We start from the raw sequence: 24,593 nt of genomic DNA, 5'->3' as shown, positions 1-24,593 counted from the left end.
AAGTTTCCTAAAACAGTTCCTTTGGTTTTACCTTTGGTTTAATTCATAAACCCCAGTCCCAATTGATTCACCGGCAAGCTGCTAATAACGCCAAGAAGATGATATTCTCTACATTAACGCAGTTCATTTATCTAGAGTAAGTTATCTTCAATTGTTAAGCGATCCTGTCATCATTAAGCTAACAGGAAAAACATCCAAGACTAATGTAGTAGTTAGAATTGATGCAGTTTATTGTAGAAAATCCATTATCACTTGCTTTTTGTGGTGACTATGATCCTGGTCTTAGTCATGTAGTTTACAGCTGCTGCGAGTCAAGACAGCCTATAAACTGTTAACTGCCATCAGCAGCATCAAGAAAAAAATACATCTCTATTTCATGATTCACGGAATGACAGATATTGTTCCCATAATGTTACAGAATACGCCCACAATACAGGAGAACCTACTAAGTGTGCTGATTCAGTGCTCTGGATCGTCACTTTTTTCCGTCTGTGGGCTGCCAGGATTCGATTTATGCGGGTCACCTGTAAAGTAAAGAGGAAAATTAGCTCAAGTCTTCTGAATGACAACCACATATTAATAAATCCCCTATACAAAGAAATATCCTGCAACCAGTAAAAGAGTATTGGATACTAATGCACTGTTCAGATTCATCAGCCACAGGAAATCATAGAAAGATTTTGTCACAAAAACCCATTAATACTTCAACTAAATGGAATCATGAGAAGCTATTGCACATTTGAATTGAAATTATCCACCACAATGCAGCTGGTCCAGATTTACTTCACTCTCTAGACAGAGACTGTGAGCAGTTTACATCTCCATTCCAGCTGATGTTAGTGACATTATGAAGATCAATGGCCTCATTATTCTCTGAATCAGAAGAGTCTTCTTGCTCGCGGAAGCTATCTGAATTGTCAGATGAGAGACGTATCTACTTGATAGCTACTCTCACTTCCCAGGACGTAATGCAGTAATTGCCGTGTCCCAATTCAGAAGATGGATCCTTTGAAAGATGCAGCCCACACAGAAAAAGGTCTGGCTGAACCTGCGTCCTCCTCCCCAAATACAATTCCAGCATCAAAAAAGACCAAAAGTAGTTGTGTTTTTTTAGGTATTCCTCATCAAAAGTGTAACATTTTAAAGGCTGACAAAGTTTAAATTGCACAGCTTTGTTGAATACTCAATTCTGATTGGTCAATGACGGCATTCTACGGTCTGTTATTTCTTTGTAGCAGATCGCTGCTATGTATAACAGACCGCTGCTATGTATAACAGACCGCTGCCGCGCACCGGCTCGCTGTACATTGTCCCTTACGTGGTAACCTGGGACATCATCCTGGATGAAAAAATGGCAAATAGCGGGCCAGGATATCAGCAAATATATCCATATAGTTAACATCTATTACTCTGTAATGTCCTGTGATTAACAACATATCAAACAGTGGAATTTGTCTGGTGTCCATTATTTACAACTTGCCGAGGCTTTTTCATTGGTCGTATTAATATGATATATTTACTTTACTAGAAATGTTGACTTTGAAGGATCAAACCTTGAATTGTGACCGCTAACATGTCAGTGAAATACTTCTTATTCAATTCATACCTTCATGATTGTTGTCAGATATTCCTTCAGTTGGAGATCTTGACATTCCTGTGTTTTCATCTGCAGAATTGTCTCGCTCTTTTGCTGCAAGAAAATTGATCTTTTTCAAGTCTCAAGTTTACAGTATTTTTCTTTTCAATCATAAGAAATATAGCTGGATGAAATATCGTTTCTAGCAGGAATAGGGTATGAAAACCAACACAAATATAAAAAAGAGCAAAATGGTTATTTACTTGGAACCAGATGGTGTGCCAGATGGAAATGACTGTCACACACATCATATGATTACCTAAAACGGTTGTGTCAGTCTCTCCATCACCGGTGAGCTCTGCGTCAGAGCAGATGTCACCGAAGATAAAACGGATCTTCTCCTCTGCGTGCTGCTCACTGGAGGAGCCGTGGACCGAGTTGTGGAGGATGTCGGAGGCAAAGCGGGCCCTCAGAGAGTTTGGGGATATTGCCTTAGCTTGGTCAGGGTCTGCAGGGCCCATAGTGGCCCTCCACTCCTCCACTGCATTTTCCTTGGTCAGGACGAGCATCATGCTGGGCCCCCTGAAACAATCAATGAAGGGATGGTCATATAACAGACAGAATTTGGTGTAATGTTAATGTTATTTTAAGTCATTCCTGGTAAAGCCTGACTATGCATTCAGAAGACAGTGCTACTGTAAAGATATTTCTGCTAATATATTCCCCTAAATCCCACACACTGGACCTTTAAATAAAAGTACTAATACAGTACCACACTGAGAAAACAGTACTTGAGTAAATGCACTTAGTTACATCCACCACTGGATGTACTCCAGTGGCCCGTGACATCATTGTGCAGCAGAGCACACACAACAGGTGAAATAGGCTTGTTACCTCCAACCAGAGAGGGCAGCAAAACACTGCTTTTCTGCCTGGTATTAAGTTACTCCTTAAATACATTGTAGGATATAAAATGGTACCTTAGCTGTAATAACAAACTTGTAAAACATTCTACAATAGTTAGAATATAAGACTACAATTAAGGCTAAACCTGCACTCATCTTGATGGATAGTGACAGTAAAGGTAGTTTCTCAGGCTGAAAAGCCCAGCTGCACACATCTCTCTGCCCATTGTGTCCAAGCAGTTGTGTAACAACCAAGTGAAGGGACTAATCGGAGCGGAAGATAACTCTAAAATCTAGATGTGCGGTGGAACAAAGAATGAAATTGAGATGGACTTCCTAGCCACTTGCCTGAGGCTGCCTTGGTTTTAAGCAGCTAAGATTACTGCTAAAAGTGCTCGGTAAAACTTCCAGCGGCAACAGGAATTAGGGCAGGTCTGCTGTGGTCACTTTGCCCCTCTCCTTTGGCTGTGTTCGGGTATAGACTTACCGACACATGAATTCCACCAGTTGGTTGAAGAAAGGCTTCTCTCTGTGCTCTTTGTAAAACTCCTCAGCCATCTCCCTCGACAGCACCGTCTCCTTCAGCTGCGTTACAGAGAAACCGCTGCCATGGATCTCCTCTAAAATCGTCTCTGTTAGAGTGAATAGAAAATGCATAAGACATATTATATGATTATTTGTGCACATTTATACAAACACAATATTTATCATGTTCTAAATGACCAAAAATTACCTCTATGCTCCTCCATGGCATCAGGTTTGATCACGGCCAGTGTTTGCTGTTTAGGGAAGAAGTAGTTGATCTCTCGTTCTGCCTCTTCGTGGCTTTCACTGCCATGCAGCTGGTTGATGGGTTCATTCTCCACAGCAAACTGGGCCCTTAGACTGAGTGATGAGGGACACAGAAGTCAGCATTACAGGTATGAAGAGACTGTTAAATAGCTATCTATATCAAATAGTTAATATTTGATGATTCACAGGAAGTATTTTTGGATGAAGTGGTACTGTACTTTTCTTCACTTTGACTCACTCTGCCTTGCCTGCTTCTACTTCAGCTAGTGATTATCTACATTTTTAAGATTGCCTTTCAAGAAGCCCCAGAACATGGTGCATTAAAGGTGGAATAGAGAGAGACTACAATAGAGACTTGTCTCAGGGATTGAAATTAGCAGCTGTCACCTGCCAAATACAGGGTCAATGTTGGCTGTGGCAGGTCAAAATTTCAGGACACCTGCAACCATGGCAGATAGGTTTTCCTTATATTAAGAAATATTCTTTTTTTTAAAGCAATTCCTGAGTTAAGAAATAGTCAGAGATTAAGGATACATGATATACAGTATTCCAAATTTCTACTGTCTGGTACCACTGACTCAGTGTTTACAACAAGCGGTCTACATGGATTTCAGAAGTGGCAGACAAAAAAATGGAGTGGCCGGTAGAAATGTTCAGTGATCTGCCACAGTGGCAGGTGAGGAAAAAACTTAATTTCAGACCCTGTTTGTCTCTAAAATGTATCTTTGTCTTATGACTGCACTACTGTTGGAAAATAAATTTTTATCTAGTTGATTTCTTCCTGTGTGATTATATGGTAAGTGGTAAGTAGATTTGTTCCGATACCAGTATCGGAAATGCGTCCGATACTGCCCAAAATTCGGTATCGGCTAGTGCGCCAGTCTCTGCATCGATCCGATAGCGGAATTTATTAACCCAGAAAAAAATCAACTTGCTTAACTGGAAATCAATTCTCCTTCGCAGCTCCAAAACAGTAGCCTTCACTCTGCTGTCGCCATGGATCTATCATGGCTGCCACTGGCAACTACTGTTTTAGAGCAGCTAAGAAGAACTGATTGCAGGTAGTTTGTCACGTGGCGATAGCAAACAACAACAGTGCCGTGCTAGTGGAGAGTGTAACGGTAACGGCAGTCAGAGCAAGGAAAATGTCATCCATTTGGCATAATTTCACAGTGAAACGGCGATATGTTTAGTATGTAAGGCTTCCGCCTCCAGGGGTGGCAGTACCGTAGCAGGGTGTGTGAATATTGCAACCTGCAGGACAAATTAGCACACAGGCTGTCCACTGAGGAGACAACTAAAAGAATACAGAATAGTTATTTATTCCCATCTTCATTTATTTATATTCTTTGTAACTGACAAACTGAATAATAAAATAAATTTCTATTGCATTCATTCTCTGTATGTATCAGTTCATGTTTTACAAAGGGTATAACCTGGGCCAAGCCATTCAACAAAGATAGTAATCATATCACAACCATACTTGGTCAGTAGTAAACAGCTTTTAAATAATAGTAATAATAATATCTATATATTTTTTGATCATGCTGGTATCGGTCCTGTACTCGGTATCGGCCGATACCGCAATTTCAGGTATCGGAATCGGTATCAGGAAGGAAAAAATGGTATTGGAACATCTCTAACAGTAAGCCTGCTCTCTCTTTAATCACACATTTGTTTTAATAACCTGCAAAACCTGAGAAGGTTAACAAGAGAGGTCAAAAGAGAAATACAGAGTTCTTCCTAACAAGCTGTCAGTAGGATTTAACAGTGAAAACTCCATTGGTACAGTAATTAATCCCCAGTGACTTCTCTGGACTCATTTCATTGTGTAAATTAATAGAGCCACACATGACTCACCATTCAGGACTCTCTTCTCTGGCTTTATTAACATCAGAAGGACCAAGGATGTTCTTCCAGTGATGGACAGCCCCCGTTCTGGCCAGAGCCAAAGCTAGCACAGGCCCACTGTAAATACACACATGTTAAATACACATCTGCAGTAACACACTACTCTGTAGATTCTTTTTAGAGCATGTTTAAGTTACCTGGTCATGCTTCGGAGCAAAGCAGGGAAGTAGTCCTCCTCAACATGTTGGAAGTAAAAGTGTCTGACCTGCTCCTCTGTCAACATCACCTCTCTTTGGAGAGACACGGTGAAGCCTGACTTGTGGATTTGAGCCAAGATCTCCTCTGCAGAACAATAGATATTAAAAAAAACACTAATTTGCTAGTTTATTATGTACAGCTAGCTAATGCAGTCTAATACAACAGTCCTGCAATGAATCCTACCTTCATGACGGTTTACTGTTCAGTTTTTGATGAAACTATTTTAGCAGTTTTGCTATTAGCAGTGTTTATTTATTGCATTTTATTAGACTGCATTCGTTTTAGCTAGGTGTACCTATTTAACCGGCATACTTTATAGAAGGGGTGTCGCAATATACCAGTATTGACAATAACCTTGATATTCCAAAAATGAAATATTGATATCATGTTAATACATATATGATAATATCATGTAAATAATCCAGCACCTCTTAAATCATGCTTTTGTACAGTTATGGTTACAGACTCTCTCTCCACCTCCCTACACTCGTATTTTGAATTAATTAAAAAATAGATGAATTTGACTGATAGCATTATCTTTTTTTTTTCTTCAAATTTTCTATAGATATCACAATAATATCTTAATTGTGAATTGTTTTGGCCACGACAATCGTGGAGTGAAAATGTGATATTGTGACAGCCCTAATTGATTAAATTCTAATAGTTCTAATACAGATATAAGCCATATTCTGGTTTGAAAGTGTGATACATTTTTCTTCAGCGATCAATTACATACAAATCTGGAACTGCACCTGTGTCATTTAACACCTTTGCTGTGGGAATCAAGAAGCAGTTTCACCGTGTCAACATGAACCATCTTTGTGTGCGTGTATATCTGTGCTAGCACATGTGTGTACTTGTGTTTGTGTATTTGGCATTGGCCCCACCTCTTCTCTCTCTGGCAACGTCAGGCCGGATAAGAGCTAGTGTCCTCTCCACACGCTCTTCCTCCCCATCCTGCTCCGTTACTGACGCCGTCCTAAAGTTGGGGAAGAAGAAGGCGAGCTCCCTGCTGGCCTGGTCGATGTCCTCACTACCGTGCACTGCGTTGAACAGTGTCTGTGTGCCGTATTGTGCCCGCAAGCTGCAGGAAGCCAGGGGGGGAGACAGGAGAGGAGAGCAGATGGTGGAAGCATAATGTTTGGGTGTGTCTGACGGAGCAGGCGAGAAAATGCTGTTCATTCGCTTTCCCAGACTTAAGCCTGAGATTGTTTCACACTGTTGCAGTCAACAGTGCGTGAATAAATGTCTATGCTAAAAACAAATGGTCTTTACAAAGACACAGGAATGATCTTTTCATCATATCATATCTTACAGGTTTAATGATTGTTGATGTTTTCTCAACTCTTTTTTCTGAATGAAGTATATATATAATTTCCAATAACTAACCTTTCTGGTTGATCTCTCCTGGCTTCCTCTATGTCTGCTGGGCCAATGAACTCCCGCCATGCCGGTACAACGTTAGCTGAGCCCTCAACATGAGAGAGTACCAGAATATGGGACGGACCGCTGAACATAAACTGCACCAAGTCCTCAAAGCAAGCCTACAAATCACATCAAATACACACAGAAACAAGAGCACACACATATGTTAATGCGATGAACACAAGTATTTTCACGTCTTGAATCGGGCCTTATTATTAAGGTGAGAAAGAGAAGAAAATGATTATGAATGTGAAGCAGATACAATATTGTACATAAACTACTTATTATTTAATGAGCATTATTGCTTTATCTAGCCACCTCCCCTCACATGTTTTGTATTTCTGAATCTCTAATCATTTAGTCTCATCACAAACAGCGTGATAAGCAAAAAAAAAAAAGCTGCTTACACAGCAGATCTATTTTGAGCCTTGTGCAGAAATGCAGATGGAAGTGTGATGTATTGCAAACTAATTGAAAGGATTTTTACACTGGTCATGACTGCTCTCCCATTAGGATGTTGACTCAGAATTTAAATTGCCCAGACTAACCACACAAACATACACTGAACCGATCAGCAGTTTGACTAGTATGCCAATCTCTGCAATGAGACGCAAACATGAGTGTCCGTATCTGTCAAACGTTTGGTCTTATGTCTCTATGAGATGTGCCTTTTTGCTACTATTCTATTCTTTTCTATTCTATTCTATTCTCACCGTACCTCTTCTGCTTTGTGCTGGTAAAAATCTCGAGCCTCAACCTCAGTCAGCGTGCGTTCCTCGTGGGCCAGGATATCAAACCCAGCATCTTGAATCTAGCCAGGGGAGTAATGTCAGGATAATGAACTAATGTCAGCAGGAAGGCTTGAGACAATCTTGGCTTCTCAGAATGTGAGCAGTGTTAGTGTCTGTGTACCTTCATAATGATCTCATTTGCCTTGCCGTGAGCAACAGCATCTGGTTTGATGATGGCAACTGTGTAGGATTTACTGGCAGGAACTACAGGAGAAAAGAACAGCTTGATCGGTAATACAGATAAAATGGTGAACAGAATCATGATGACGCTGGTAAACAACAATAGTAATCACAGTAACAACATTACCAACAATAATGCTAATGACAAAAATAAATTGACCACTAATATGATTATAATGTTTCCACAGTACCAATTATGCTTTCTTCATTTTCTGACTGCTGTGGCGTCTCCTCTTCATCTTTCTTCTCATCATCCACCAGACCATCATCTTTAACCTAAAGGAGACAACAAAACAAAATAAAAACACTGAATCCCTAATCATGGGTGTGTACAAACACTTGCATACATACTTTATTGTATGAATGAACTGCAGCTGCAACTACTGATTAATCCCAAATAGAATAATCTGTTATTATCTCAATAACTTTATAAGGTTTTATAATAGGTACTAATCGGTCATTTTCAGAGGAAGATATTTTGACATGTCCGAGCAGAAAAAGCACAGGTGTAAATAATGAAATCAATGACGGCTGGATTTAATTTATTTTTCATTCTCCTTCAGTTTCAGGGTCCTGGTATTGTGCATGCTGGTCTACTGTCATTGCCTATGGGGAAACTTGAATAGAACATCATTGTTAATGTTATTAGTAACACCTATGCTTTTCCTGCTATGACAAGTCAAAATGTCTGCTGTGAAAAAGGCCTATTGTTTCAGCTCTAGAATTAACATAAGCATGAATGGATAACTGTGAATGTGTATGTGAATGTGTGTGTATCTTGCTGCTCACCGCTTTGCGTTCACCACCTTGCTCTAGGACCGACTTCTCCTTGGCCAGCTCCTCCACAATCATCCTCTGAAGGAGAGGAGCGTTGGCCCCTCGCAGCACAGCCACCAGCTCCCCACTCTGTTCATTCAACACAAAGACATTTTAAGTTGGTTTTTTTAACCATAATAAAATTTTACTTAACAAGCAGTGACATACAGAGATGATTTTACTGAAACAGGCCCATGTAAGAAAGATGCAAAAACACCAGAGTCTACAACAACGACAAAAAAAAAATAGGAGTACAGGCTCAGGAATGACCACGATTCTGATAAAAGAGAATTAGTAACAAATGAAATAATGGGCAGCATATTGCATCACCGCCAGAGAGATCACGACTCTATTCACACTGCCCTATTTCCTGGCCTACATCATGACACCTCTGAACATTATAAATTCAGACTCAGGATAAAAGGGAAAAAGAAATATAGAGAAAATATACAGATAAATATAGAAATCCAGAAAGACAGAGATTTTAGACAAAGGACAAAAATGCAAAACACAGAGCTGGTGCCTCACACATGCTGAAATATGAACACACACATTCACTGTACAAGCAAGCAAACACACATATAGGCTACATACTCACTCACCCCATAGAAGAGAAAGGTGGGCTCGCATTTCCCTCGATACTTCTCCAAAGCATCAATGCTGTCTGCCTCGGCCTGCACCAGCACCACACAAACACACAAAATACAAGTTTAGAGCTGCTCTCTCACAAACTTTGGTTTGAATATAAATTGTTGACACTTTAAAATTCACTTGGGGCTTACTGTGGCAAAATGTAATAGGTCATCACCCAGTTCATTCTTTATTTTTCGTAGAAGACTGACCACAGCTCGACAGGGACCACACCACTGTTGGTACACATCTACAACTAGAATAGAGACAGTGTGTGTGTGTGTGTGTGAGAGAGGAAGATTGGTAGACTGGTGCCAGGATTCAATCTGCAGTTATACCAATGAACACAGTGGGGCAGCAGCATACAATAAATTACACTCACAATGACAGAGCTCATTCACACAGACTTTTTTATTTTTTACAAGTTACAACAGTATTGAACAGATGATTGGTGTTGTGATAGTTAGTATTCACTTTTAACGGGACATAACAACAACTCTTTTACTTCTTAAAGGTCCCATATTATAAAAAAGTGAGATTTTCATGTTTTTTTATTATAAAGCAGGCTTAAGTCCTATATAAATACTGTGAAAGTATCGAAACACTCAATCCACAGGGAAATACGCACAGCCCTTATTCAGAAATAAGCTGTCAGGATTTCTGCCCATTCGTGATGTCACAAATATACAATATTTAGACCCTTTGCACAATTTTAAATGTAAACATCCTAAATGTGTCCCAGTTTATGTCCTGGTTGCAGTGTATGTGAATGTCATCAGCTGACAGGAAGTAAACATGGACCCAAGCTGTTGCCTAGAAACACAATTCCGTTGCAATTCCGTCAAAATGCTCTAAAACGGAGCGTTTCAGACAGAGGGTAAATACAGGCATATTCAGGCTGACAGTATGATAAACATAAAGTTTTTTTTTAACATAATAGCATGTAAACATGTTCTAGTAGAAACACAAAATACAAGTATGAAGCTGAAAATGAGCATAATATGGGACCTTTAAGTTCTTACCTGTTAAACCTTTGGTGGCAAGCATCTCCTCCCACTGCTCTTGGTTTGTGACAGAAGCCTGGACAAGAAAAAACGAATTAATTATTAGTTAACTTAATGTTTTAAGCTTACATAGCTAAGATCTCTTGTCAACAATATATATATAACAATATATTGTTATTTGTCCAACCTGCAGACTCGCTTCTTTCTTCTTGCCTGCCATTTCATTAAATGGAAATATCTAAAACGAGCTATCAAGCGATATTTTAAAGATGAGTGTAGTTAATTAACATGAAATGCTAGTTAGTTAATCAGGTCATCAAACTCCTCTGATGCTGCTGGCTGCTTGTTTGGTCCCCTTGGTTGCTAAGCAACGGCGCCTTCCGCCTCCCGCAGCCATCCCAGTGATCTCTCATCATCTGACTGAAGTTGCGCTACAATCATGTCTAAAGATCTGATATTAAGTTCGTTAGCTTTGTATCGTTGCTATTAATTAACTAAAAAACAGGTCGTAGTTTCTTTTTGATTAGTTTAGCGACACATTGCAGTGAAAATGAGCTCAGAGTGGCAGCTACAACTCATCTTTTACTCTCTCAACTCAAACCCAACCGGAAACAACACCTTACCTCTGTGTGTTACATTTAAATCTGTTCGACTCCGCTGTTTATTCTAAGTTCATTCTAAGAAAAGCAATATGTTATCTAAAGATTATGCTACTAAGGTTGTGCAGTGTTTATTACTGTATTTCAATAGACAACTATAAGCCCTTTTCACAACAACCATTTTTCAAATTCAAATTCAAATTTAAATAAGCTTTATTGCCATGAATGTTCAGGTTACATTATTGCCAAAGCGAAATTACATATATATATTTTTTTTAAATAATATTTGTATTGAATTTTACATATAGACATATATACACATACAGACAGACTAACAATATTAATAATTAAATTATACAATGAAATGTTTAGTCAGAATTTCAAAGAAAGAGAGACATGACATTTCATGTATTTCACTTATCTAACAAAGAAAACAGATAAAATAAAAGATAAGACAAAATAAATAAATACCTCAAAGAAGAAGAACAAAAAGAAAAGAAAAAAAACCCCACAACAACACACGACAATTTCAACAACAGCACTCAGCAACACACAGCAGTTTCAATTTGACTATGCCGTGAAATTACATATTAATGATTAATTACATTACACAAGAAATAATCACAAAATAATCACAATCACAAGAAATAATCACAATCACAATATACCAAATACACTTTAAATATACATTCTTTTACAGATGTAGTTAATCAGAAACATGTTTGGAGCAAAAAGTCATGGTATAGGATGTCAAAGAAAGTCACAAAAAGTCATAGCATAGTACATACAAAACATATGATCACTTTGCAAAATATGATGCATTGTTATAGGTTAAACTACCCAACAGTGTAACATACAACATTTGAGTACCACGTACATGTTAGCTAATCAAGAATAATGATCCAATTTCTGACAGGGGCCATTCTGCATAATGAATACTTCATACTTACATTCATAGTAGCCTATTGTAGCTAATACATCTCTACTTTTACTTAAGTGAAATATAAAATGCAGGACTTACTTTTATTGAGTGTTTTTATAGTGTGGTATTTGCTAGTTTTACTGAAATCCCCGTTACATTATTGGAAGTGTGCGATCCAGTGTTTTTAGAGCTTCACCCATACTAGCGACTAAAGGTTAGGTTATCTCGGCCTTGCTGCATCAATTTTGACTATTCTTTTTTTCTCCTGTAAGCCCCTAAACTGTTTGGAAGTGCAGTACTAAATCACTTGAGTACCCCTTTTAGCGCAGATTTATTTAGTAATGTTCACACTATGCAAGTAAATGTGTAAAAAATGAGCTTTTGAAACAGTCCCCCACTAAGACAGAGCCTTGCCTTCTTCCTTTTTCTTACATTTTTGTAGTTGCAAATACTGGTGTTTTATTCTTACTCCTTATGTGCATCGATTTGTAATTGAAGGCTGTACCCTAAAGCGCTAGTTTGTGTTGATGCAGGTGCTGTAGTAATGTGTGGAATCAGCTGTTTACAACAAGTTATTTTAATTTTCTCCCAAAAAAAACAAACTATAAAGGTAGCCTATATATGTCTTCCCTTTGGTGTTGAAACTCTCATATTTCCTCACTCAGAGCTATTTTGACACGTGAAAGAGGTTTCCCTCCAACTGTAACATTTCATTTAATAGTGAAATAGGTCCTCTAGAAAGATCAGACCACTTCTGCATGCGCTTCCCGAATGAATTTCAATGAACTGCTCGCACTTAAACGGTTCAGCTCCACCGCCTCCTCCCCCACAAAGTGGGCCCAGAAAAACAAGTCGAACAATTAAAGTAATTTTGTAAAAGGACAAATCACAGTGCGTGGCGACAGTGAGCGAGAAAGAGCATCATAAAATGACACACTCAAAAAGAAATTGCAGGGTCCTTTATGCTATCGACAACAGCCCTGCTGTTTGTTTTGCTCTGACTGTGCCGTATTGCACCGTATGACATGTTTCTATTAGTAACCCTGTGTCTCGCTCTGAGCTCATTATGCAGCCAGATGGGAACTACAATCACCTCCCCTCCATCATGGCGGCTGTGACAAGGTCCTTGCCCTCAGAAATAAGATTCATGCAGCGCTTAATATTCAGGCCTGTGTTTTTGTTCTACTTTTCATCTGAGAGATGCAAGGAAGTGATTGCTTTTGTTCTATCAAGTCAATGAAAAACATTGATTTGATGCTTTTGTCCCATGTGCCCAATTCAAATATTGGCCTTTGTGTCATCAGTAATGACTGCTGCTGCGTGCTTGCGGTTGACTGTACGCTGAACAGTTATGCTTCTGCAAACTGAAATGTGATTGCTCCGTCCCAGGGGGATGCACTGGGAGAAGATTGTTGGAGGGTATTTAGACGAGATGTCACTATCTCATATCAAAGCGGTGAAGCTGAATTAATCACTACTGTAAGTCAGTATGGAACATGTTAAGACAAGGAATGGCTATAAACACTTCAAATTAATAAGCTGTACTTTCAATATCTTGTTATATGGTGAGTAGTCATGCCCACAGAATTCAACTTCATGTTACAAATATTCTTCAAAATCTGGATGCATCAACAAAACAGACAAGCAACTTGTTTTTGCTCTTATTTAAGTTCGTCATGCAGTTACTGACAAACTTCTGTGTACTTGTCTGCTTAAATGATGTCTCAAAGCAAAGGCTTTTTTATATATTGCGGCCTCAAAACATTGTGTTTCATAAACATCTAACAAAATACTTCAAATGACAGACGTGTAAATCCAACAGTACTTCACCACTGACCCTCGACTGAATTCAGAGAAAATTATTCTGCAGGATGTCTGAGTCTTTGCCACGGGCCATTTGTCTGACAGACTTTGAAGGTCTTTGCTTGAAGCTGGTTACCATACTAATGTAAAAGGTTTCCATGGTACAATACAGGTCCTTCCCCAGTTTATAGGCCGTCAATCCCTGTGTGGCCTTGAAGAAACCACTTATCATCTTCTCTGGTGGATTGCTGTTAATCTCTCCTCAGTGATGAAAGACACAGAGGATTTGAGGCTACGACAGTTCTGAAGATTAATCTCCATCAGCACATCTTAAGCACAGAAGTCACATTTAAGCCTAATTAAAGAAGAACTCCATTTGTTGTGTTTATTTTTGGAAGAAGCTTCATACGAGCATCCTCAAAGCACAGGCCCAAAGGGCTTTAGTCTAATTGTTCAGAAACAAATGCTGCAGAAATCCCAGTTGGTCTGTCGCTTTGTGCCTTTAAGGAATTGTTCAAAACAAACAAAATATCTTAATTTGTTTTCTTGTCATTGTTTTTTTTCCTTCCCTACTGTGAGAATACGATATATTACAAACATTAAACTAAAGGGACTGCTGTAGGGCAGCAATTAACAATTACTTTCATTATCGATTAAAGGTAGGATTGGTAGCATTGTTCAAATATTTTTTTTGTTATATTTGTTGAAATTCGCTTTCAATCAATAAATCAAATGCTCTGACAAATAAAGAGAAAAAAATATGGTATCTGTGGCTGTCGCAGGACTGTCCTGCCAGCCATATTTACAGATCCTAAGAGTTATAGAATTGTTAGACTAGAACGTAATCTATGAACTATTATACTGTAGATTTAAAAATTAAAATAGTATTTGTTGAACTATGAAGCTTTTTGTAAAAAATATAAATTATATCATGATCATTTAAATTAATGAATCTGAAAACTTTTCACAGACCCCTTGGCAGTGCCACCAACCCCACTTTGTGAATCACTGGCCTATAATAATAATAATAATAATAGCTAAAGGAAGTGATGATGGAAGTACGTGAATTCCCAAATCATAAAAATGTTTTACTGCAGCTTCAGTAGAGGAAGAAGAACGTGTCAGATTGTCTGTATTTGTGATAACAAAAAAGATTTATATCTCATTTCAGTCATGACACCGGTGAAATGAAATAAGAGAAAATGACAGAAATGTTTTATTGACACATTTGCAAATGCTGATGCTATTTTTATGCACCAAGATCATGATACATCAAACATCAGGATTATGTGATAAAACAGACATCCAACAGCAGAGGCTGATGCTTTTCTTTACCAAGAGGGCACTGTTGCCTCACAACACTGAACCACTCCTCCTTCCTGTCTCACTCCTCCCAACACACTCTCTCATAAACACACACACACACACGTACACACATACATGCACGCACACACACACTGCTCTGTGAGTTTTTTAATAGCAGGAAAGCCCTGTGCATTCAATATGCTGGTTGCATGCTTATCAGCACTTCCAGGCCTAAAACTTATCCCGTAAGCAATACAGCGATTGAATACAGAATAGCTTAATTTTGTGCCGGCATATTTGTTAAAAGTCACGGTGTATAATGTTGAGTGCTATCAAACTGAATGAATTAGAAAAACTATTTCACCAGGCTGTGTTTACGGGTGACAGCTACGCTTCTGAGTGATACGGTGCTGGATGTAATGAAGCATAGACACAGTTTTAGACCTGTTAATATTTCTCTCAGACAACTTCTCATTTTTCTTTTACATCATGACAACCATGACGGTGTGAGGCTCTGTGCTTTCATGCAGATGGAGGAGTCCTACTGAGAGGTGGTTTGTTCTCTTTTCGCTGCACTAATGGATAATTTATACAGAGTGAAGGGGAAATAGTGTGAGCCAAAGAGGGTTGAAGTGGGGGGGGGGGGGGGGGGGGGGTTGTAGACTGGCAGTCAGTCAGTCCTATAATATACAGACAGACAGCGGTAGTGATTGACTGTCAGTCTGTAGAAACAGCAGGGAGCTTTCTTCTCTTCTCCCTGACAGGCGGCTCTACAGTGACAGAGGAAGCCAGTATGGAGGAAGTCATCTGCATCTAAATAAAGACCGCCAATGGCTTTGTCAGAGTCCATTAAGCAAATTGCCATGTTTGATAAATGCATCTACCATCTTTTTTGTTTCACCCATTCGTACAAATCAGCCTGGAGCAAAAAATGGCTTTTGTTTGCTTTCCTAAAAAGGGAGAACGAGCAATGAGATGTGAGAATAGATTCCACTGAAACATCATTTTGATGCAAATTATGACTGATGGGTTGCCTCATATCAGGTGCGCTATGAAAGAAAATCACCCCGGGCTATACAGTATATACAGTAGACCTGTTTTGATTAAAATTCATGATTACCTTAGTATGGATGCCACTGTTATTATAATCTATTTTATTATTAATTTATCTTTTGTTTGTTAGTTGGCACAAGCAGCAAAGTAGCAGTTGATTGCTCCACATCGTAGTTTCAATGTTGTTCTGAGGCAGCTCATTTTGGCCTCCTCTTCTCAATTAAAGTGCTAGATTGTTGCCGTGACTCTGTGGCATCATTAGAGGCAGGTCTCTGTTATCTGTCACAGCTGAAACAGCTCCAGGTTAATAGCTGCAGTCACTCAGTCTACTTATTCAGCTCTGCTGCTTCCACAGAGCCTCATTTCCCAGATCTGCAGCTCAATTTTGCTCTCTTTCTTCAGCATATAGTGTTGGTTGGACTGATAAGCAGAAATCCTTCACATCTATCAGAGTCATTTTTTCTCTCCGTGAAATATATTTTGCCAACAATCTCTCTGTATACATCACAATCTCTGATGTTGTGAAATTAATGATTATCAGCATGACAAAGTGCTTTACAGTTAAACCCAGATAAGACAGTAATAGAGCTGAAACGATTAGTTGAGTAATCGATTAGTCAATCAGAAGAATATTAATTGGCAGCTATTTTCATAATCGATTAATAGCTTAATGCCAAATGGGATGGGTCTAGCCAGTGGGCTACCACCGTGTCTGAAAAGCGGAAGTGCCTTAAACTTGTATTCTTTCTAATAGCCAGCAGGGGGCGACTCCTCTGGTTGCAAAAAGAAGTCTAATTGTATAGAAGTCTTGAACATATTAGTCTTGATTTATTACCTCAGTAAACATTGTAAACATGAGTTTATGGTCTCAATCGCTAGTTTCAAGTCTTCTTCAATACAGCATGATGTTCATTTAGTAAATTATGGTCCCATTTAGAATAAAATAGACCATAAAGCAGGATATGCTTTAGGGTGTGGCTCCCTTGTGATTGACAGGACCCTCTCGTGTTTTGGTTGCAAAAAGCCAAAATGACGAATTTGAGGCTTATAAACGGCAGTCCACAAACCAATGGGTGACATCACGGGAACTACGTCCACTTCTTATATACAGTCTATGGTTCTAGCCTTGATTTTCCTTGTTTTACATGACAGTAAAATGGATATTTTGGGTATTTGGGCTGCTGATTGGAAAAAAAACAAGACATCTGATAACATCAGGTTTTTTGAAAATTGAGATGGGTATTTGTCACTGTTTTCTGGTGTTTTATAGACTAAACGATTAATCGATAATGAAAATAGAAGTTAGTTTCAGCCCTAAACAGAAGACTTAAAAATATATGATATGCAAAGAAAAGACAGAAGAATTATTCCTGTTGACTTGTGGTTAAGGTTAAAGCTAATTAACAACATTATCTGATGCACTGAGATGTATTAAAGGCGTGATGCTGAACTGTGAATCCATGTTAACACCTGAGAACATAGCTTTGCTCATCTCACCTCCAAAGCTGACATCAACACCCCCTACACAGATATAAAAGCACCATCAGGACCTCCAGGAGATTGGCTGGCCTGTTATCTCAGATGTGCCTTCTATACTGATAATTCAAAGTGATACCTTGTCCTGGTTGGAGAAAAAAAAGCCCCGGGGCAGCAGTGGTGGAAGGGGAGAAGAAAAAAGAAGAAGTCAAATCAGACCTATTAAGTGGATTACGAGTTATCTGCAGCACAGCGTGTAATTGGTTTTGTGTTATCGTTGTAACGTCAGATAGGTGCTAATTGAAAAGCCAGTTTATTAGTGGGTAGACAGTCTTCAGAGGGTTGGGTTGTGGTTTAAAGGTCTTGTTTCGGATAGCCTCCCAAATGATTATAGATAATAGACTTCTCCTACTGACGCTTGCAGCTCTTTCAGATGTTATTCCCTTAACAGTTTCCCGCTGATTTCATCCTCCCTTTGCCTGCAAGTCTTATGAGAATAGGACTCAATGTAGTGGTGATAATATGTTTCATTCTGAAGTTAAGATTTTATTTGTAGTGTCATACTCTTCAGCATTTCTTTATTGCTCTGCAGGGCTCTTACAATAGTGCCGTTCTTATGTACTTCACACAAAGCAATCTCTCTGATGGCCACTGTGAGTCATGAGGCAAAACAAGCAAACACCGCAGTCCTCCAATCTATATCGTGGGACTTTTTGTGAAACCTAGAGACAAGCATTGTCTCGGAAATGCTACTTTTATTACTTTCAGTTGTTTTGTCTGTTGTTTGAAAGGTGTCACGATGCAGCTGAAGTGTTTGGAAAATAACTGAACATTCACACAGAGCACGGACTCTGCCAAGTTCTTTGGTTTTTGGCATTCAGGTTTTACATAGCAGCAGATAATTTACGACTGCCAGACCTCCTTGGCTGTGACCAGTGCGAAAGAATAAAAGATGAAAAATGCCTCTGTCTAAAACTCAAAGCACATAATCCTAAACTCTCAGGCAAAGCTGCAACAACTGAGAGATGTGAAACAAACAAAACATCTGTGGAGGCTGCAAGAGGTTTCAGCAGCTCCCTGATCCTTTTGATGATCACTGACAATATACAGTTGGAGACACGCAGAGGGAGCCCGGGGATTTCTCCGAGGTCATGCAACCTCATGGTAAAGCTTCTCAAATGAGCTGTGTGTCCTCAGAGTGGTACAGATTGCACAAAATGGGAGGTGATCTTTGGCATCCGAATGCACAGAGAGCTGAGGTGCTCAACTACCAGCACTGCCTCAATGTTTCATCTCCCACATCTGAGAAATCTCTATCCCGCCATGACATCCACTGCTGACAAAATCTTTCAAAAACAGAACTGTTTGGAAGGCAGTGTTCCCTTTATGCAACGGGACTATTCAAAACTTAACTTTTTCGGGATGCTGTAGCACTACTGCTGCTTTTTTTTTCAGCGTTGATGGGTGCAGATGGGATGCCTACAGTCTGACTGTGAGGAGAAGAAATACCATAGATGCTTCTGCGTCTGCTGCTGAAGCATGCAGCTTGCTAGCATGCATTATTCAAAGATTGAATGCAGCAAAGATGATGTGCATGACTCACTCTGGAGGATGGACTGCCATCGCAAGCTCTCATAGTTTCCCTCAATGCTGCTCAGATTCAGCATTCCCCAATCAGCAAAAGGATGGCTTTCATTTAAAGCCCTAGTAATATTGGTCGAACTAAATCCCACCAGCACCAGTATGTAAAACTGTTAACTCTTCTCTACAGAGAGGATCTATTCATGTTCTCAGCAGTAGATGTCAGCTACCACTTAGGTACAGTGTGTAAGATATGGCGGCATCTAGTGGTTTGGTTGCAGATTACAACCAACTGAGTACAACTGATCTCACTCCTCCCTTTCCAAGGCTATGGTAACATGAGCCGCTGAATGAAAAACCGTGATAACACCGTTCCCCACGCTCAGAGGCCATTCTTACCATAATAACACTATTTTAGGAGCAGCGAAAGTGGCGGTACCACGGTTTTGCACTCTGTGGCTCACGTTACTGCAGTTTCACGGGAGTGTTGGAGAACTAAGTTGGCCTTCAGGTAATGTAAAAACGCAAAAGCTAGAGCCATTGTTTGGTTTGTCACGGCAGTGCAACATGTCGGACTCTGTGAAGAGGGTTTCAGGCAGACTGTATATAAAGATGGATGACGCGTCTGTCCTTCCTCCAACTGTACAGAAGTGAAGGCAATATATCCCGGATACGGGAGCTGCAGTAGTGATCGGGCGGTGGAGCCACGGTAGCGAAGTCCTGCCCACACACCAACCACCCAAACCAATCGCGAGCCGAGCACAGCCGCAGCTGGTCAGCGAGAGAGACTCACTGCTGCCAATCATGACGTCTCACTCCCTTATTATAGCATCAAATAACTAATTAAAACCAAACTTATCAGAAAAATTAACACTTTAACATAATGTACATCAGCGTGATGAGAACTACCTAAAATGACAGAAACCATCTTTGGGAAAAATTGCTTTGACGTGTACTTTAATTTTTTAGTTTGTCCCATCCGCTAACATGGAGGGCGTGGGATTTATGACCTATACACAGCAGCCAGCCACCAGATGTTTTGGCTTCACATTTGGGGAGCTGTCATGTTGTCTACCTTCAATTTCTGCTAATAGATCCCCCAAAATGTTACATACTGGCTCTTTAAAGTGAATAGGCCCTTTTCCCAGAAGCCATTTTGACATGTCATTGCAGGATAAACACAGGTGTAATTGATCAAATTAATTATGGCCCCGTTCCATTTATGTGGGTTGTTGGTCTGGTATTGTTCATACTGGCTCGCTGGAGTGGCTGTGACACTCTAAATTTAAATGGGACCATAATTAATTGTATCAATTAAACCTCTGTTTACCCTGCTATGACATGGTGAAATGGCTGCTGTGAAAAGAGCCAGTGAAGCTGATTGTCACATTCACTTTCACTCAGCTGCTTTTATCACCAAATAGCGTTAGCAGCACACTGAGCATCTGTGGGCTGAGCTAATCTTCTTTTGCTGCAGCACTGAAAGGTAGCCTCCACAAGCATTACTGTCACAATGCAACATCATTTAAATGGTAACATCCCTAAATGGAGGAATTTTTTGTATATAAAATATGGCTGAATGCATTTAGGATCCCCTCTTGATCCCTGCTTCACCTTTAAAAGAAACTGGCAACGAACAGCTGCTAATAGAGGCTGTCTCTAACTGTGGATTCTCACTGAACCGATTCATAAAGCTAGATACTTCTCCGAAGACATTTAGGCTTTGGGTAAACGAGCTGCCTGACAGGTGCTGCTATTCGTTAAGTACAAAATGCATTGAGTGCCGGCTAGCCTGCCTCTGTGTGTTGTTTCATTGTGTACCTGTTGGTAGAGAGATGAAACACCACAGCCAGAGGAGACACAATGAATAACCACTACCAGTACGCACTGATTGGCAATTTGCAGGTTAAAAGATATCTACGTTTAAACTGGGATACACATGGTTGAAAAGTGGCAGTCTTAATTACATAATAACCATTTTAACAGGGTTTAAAGGATGACATTTCTAGAACCAGATGTAGTTTTACTTGCACATGACAAATTTAATGATTACTAGGTAGTCTTGGTCCTAAATCTCACATAGTGGATTGCATACTGTTGACGACATTAATACACAAAACTGAAATACTGTCACCTAAAAGGAATGAATACATTAACCAATTATATTTCTCCGTGGGTTCTTCACTACAAGTGACCCCTTTAACATTTCATGTAGTAATTTCATTCATTGTTAATATCAAATATTGATTTGAGCAGCTTTAAGCCTGTGCCTGTTATAAGGATTTCCGTAATTTTGTCCACAAGCTGCATTATATCCGAGTGCAGTAGGATATATAAGGTGTTACCCATCACTACTTAACACTACACAAAATATTGAGCTGTATAGTAAAATAGAAGAATGACTCCTCTGGATGTTTTATTTGGGCTTTTATCAGCCTGTATACTGTATGATTGACAGTTTAGGGTGTCTGAACAGGCTCCAGAGCTCATTCAATCTCTGACATCTAACTGTTACAACACAACGGGCTCGCAGTAGACCAATGTGGAGCGTAATGTTAAAACAGATTAAAACACAGAGATTTAAGGCTGGTTTTGTGAGGTTGACAGTACTAGCTGTAACTTTACACTGAATATTGTTTCTTAATACATCAAAACATTCATTCCTTTCTATATAAAATGTATAAGCTTGTGACAAAAGACACATTTTTGAGAAATGTGATAATAAAATTTTAATCTAATCAGAAATAATCTGAATCATGGAAAGATTCAAGTTACAGTTCAGTTACACAACAACTGAGCAGTCCAAAGCTCCAGAGCAAGTGAATGAGTGGACCTTGAGTTGAAATTGTTTTGTCAACTAATCAAATTTAATCTCCAAGAAATTATGTGTATATACTACTAATTTGTTTTGCAAATTATGTTGGTAGGGAATTGTAATTACTGCCTCTATTATGTTCTCCAGCAACATCTTTTCTAGTGCAGGAAGCACTTAATTTATGTATCGCACGCAGCTATGGTTAGGTTTAGAAAGATTGTGGCTGTTGTTAAACCCTTTTTTTGGCCACCTGGAGGCAGCAGAAACAAGTTGTCTCTATAAACAGACTATTCACATGTAGAATCTGTAGGCAACAGGACAAGATTTTGGTATCAGAAACGTTCTGGTTTCCGTTTGTAGTCCGAGTAGTATTGACCAATCACATTTAAGGGCTTTGGTTGAATGAAGGTAAACCGTCCGCGTTGAAAGCAAAAGGCCATAATGCAGTGTCGGAACATCTCCTATTGTTTGACAATGATTTCGCTTTTTATTGGTTTAAAATTAGCTTGTAAATTGGCTAATTGCGAAACAAACTGGTTGTAAACGTCGTCTCTCAACTCCAACTCCATTCTTGAGTCTCAAGTTGCTAATCGGTCTGATCTAACCTGTAAGCAACTGACCGTCGCGGAAGCCTAGAAGAGGAGGAGGCTGAATCGTTGTCAGACCGATTGTTGTGTTATGAGATTGATATGAGAGAAACTTGTTAGCAAACAGTTGCTTTTTTATACAGCAGTTACTTATTTACAGGGCAACACAATCACTCATTTGGAGTCGTGTTTCTGTCCACCTGGTGAACGTATGTCCAATATTTATCTGTTAACTCTGTTTTTGGTCTCTACCAGCTCCTGAGGGAAATATCTGTCTCTTTAGCTGTTAATGCTCCACTATGTTCACCAGCTAGTCGCTAAATGCGTATCTCTGCTACTGTTTGGTGCTGAGCAGGTAGAGTACAGTGGATTTTTAGAGCTTTTTCACTGAAAACAGCTCAGTTTGTACAGCCATTGTACGGTTCGGTTTTGCATCCCTAGTGCTCATGCAGGTACATGTGAATATACGATACAAACAAAATGGGGACCCAGCCCTATAGTGGTCAAAAACTCCACAGGGCAACATAATCTGGGTGGCATTTTCTTAAAAAACATATTCGCTGTTGCAAATTAGAATACAAACGTAATTTCTAGGAGACGGGGTTGTCACGCTTTGTAAAATGTCCCTTCTCCCCTGAATTATTTCCCCAGGTATAAGAGCAATTTCTACATGTGTTACATCACATCCCGCTTCAACAGAACATATGTAAAATTATGCAAGGTGCTCTCAAAGCGCTGCTCCACCGTGAATTTAATGTTAATGTATCTGTTTAGTGCTCGTGGAGTGATAGCTAAAAGCCCTATTTTGAAGATTACTGGATGACTATTTACTGTCATAGAGAACTACAATCAAGCCTTTTCAAAAGGCATCTCTGGCTGATTGTCTGATTATCTCTGAATATGGGCTGACTAAAGAGCTTGTCCTCCTTGAGCCCACCCTGCTCAAGGACCATCACACCCTTCCCCCGGCGCTATGAACTCTACAGCCCTGAAAGTTCAAGGGAAAATCAGCTCGCCATCAATCACTAATGCAGATGAGAAAAGCAAGCTCCATGGATCAGCTTAGCCTGTTGAACATCACACAGCACAATTAAAACCCCTGAATGCAAATCATCTTCAGTAGACCACTAAATGAAAAGAGCCTTCCTTTCAAGAGTGCTCAATAGTGGCAGGCTTTTTCAAAGCCTCTTGCCCATGTGTGCAGTTTAATGATGAAAGTCAGGAAGGAGGCTGTGTCAGAGGGAGACTGCACCCTGCTTGGCAAGGTTGTTACCATGACATTTAGCAACAATATCGGGCTCATGAGGATGCTGTAACACGTCGTTTCAATGAGTTTCAGGTGCTGAGGAGGATTACAATGTCATTCTTATTTAGATATTTAGCCGTGCCTTTCATCCTCCCTAACTGTTTCAAAGTGGAACACATTAGGTAAAACTTTGCTAATTAAGAGAAGTACCTGAAGGGACTCTTTGATTTTGGTGTTTTAAGTCTGTTAATTTCTGTAAGTGTTTGACCTTGCCGCCTCCGCCGTGAAGTTTGGGAGCGAGGTGAAACGCTTCTCTCAGGACTCTGGCCTCGACTACGTAATTAAAAAGTGCTCCACAAGGCCCTAACCTTATTATTATAGCCTTGGAGAAATACCTTCAGATGTTTTTAAACACTCCTCAATGGGCCTGAGTAAGAAGGCTTATTTTAGACCGAGGGGGTCTGAATAAATTCTCTGCGTCAGTGTACGCTGTGACATTTTGAATGCTAAAAGTCACTCTTATTAGGAGTGGCTATGCATTCTCTATAGCAGCTTTGTTCTCTTTAGCTCCAGGGTGCAGCATGTTTTCATGCTGACTTGCACTCAGTGAACCTCACATGATGCTGCTGACAATAGTTACTATACAAATCATGTTGTCTCCAGGGACAAGGCTGCTGGTGTCCATGTACTCTCTAGGTCTCATCATTATTATACCAACACAGTCTGAGCGCACATTTCTCAAGGTGAGAAGCGTAGGCGTTGTGATTCAGGAATAATAACCAACGGCTAAAGTCATTTCCACAAGTCTCTTAACACTGGTGGTCTTAAATTGTCAATTTCTTAAAGGACTAGTTTTGGAAAATACGCTAACTCGCAACTCTTGCCCAGAGCTATCAATTATCTTACTTATACCTATCAACCGGAGCGGGCGATTGGCCAGATGTGACCAATCCACATTAAATACAGTTGTAAAGGCAA

At 39.7% G+C, this 24,593-nt stretch overlaps 1 protein-coding gene across 4 annotated transcripts; it reads right to left on the bottom strand.

Moving 5' to 3' along the window:
* Positions 1 to 281: 281 nt before the first annotated feature.
* Positions 282 to 10,832, bottom strand: LOC141782787 (thioredoxin domain-containing protein 6-like). 4 transcript variants are annotated; one of them, XM_074659514.1, is made up of 17 exons: positions 10,416 to 10,832; positions 10,247 to 10,304; positions 9,377 to 9,480; positions 9,197 to 9,268; positions 8,568 to 8,684; positions 7,970 to 8,054; positions 7,720 to 7,802; positions 7,526 to 7,618; positions 6,772 to 6,926; positions 6,270 to 6,466; positions 5,322 to 5,466; positions 5,134 to 5,241; positions 3,215 to 3,366; positions 2,969 to 3,113; positions 1,896 to 2,158; positions 1,607 to 1,690; positions 282 to 524 (listed from the first exon to the last, which is right to left on the bottom strand). In XM_074659514.1, exons 1-17 carry the CDS (start codon positions 10,446 to 10,448, stop codon positions 460 to 462), a joined length of 1,959 nt encoding a protein of 652 aa, XP_074515615.1. In that variant the 5' UTR covers positions 10,449 to 10,832; the 3' UTR covers positions 282 to 459. The 4 variants fall into 4 exon arrangements, with proteins under 4 accessions (XP_074515615.1, XP_074515616.1, XP_074515618.1 ...); XM_074659515.1 differs by having other exon boundaries at positions 9,377 to 9,474; XM_074659517.1 differs by lacking the exon at positions 9,377 to 9,480.
* Between the last annotated feature and the right edge of the window lie 13,761 nt (positions 10,833 to 24,593).

Source organism: Sebastes fasciatus, chromosome 14 (assembly GCF_043250625.1).
Source record: "Sebastes fasciatus isolate fSebFas1 chromosome 14, fSebFas1.pri, whole genome shotgun sequence".
NCBI classification, from domain to species: Eukaryota; Metazoa; Chordata; class Actinopteri; order Perciformes; family Sebastidae; genus Sebastes; species Sebastes fasciatus.
Note: the sequence above shows the minus strand (reverse complement) of the source record. Positions and strands in the feature narration are given on the sequence as shown.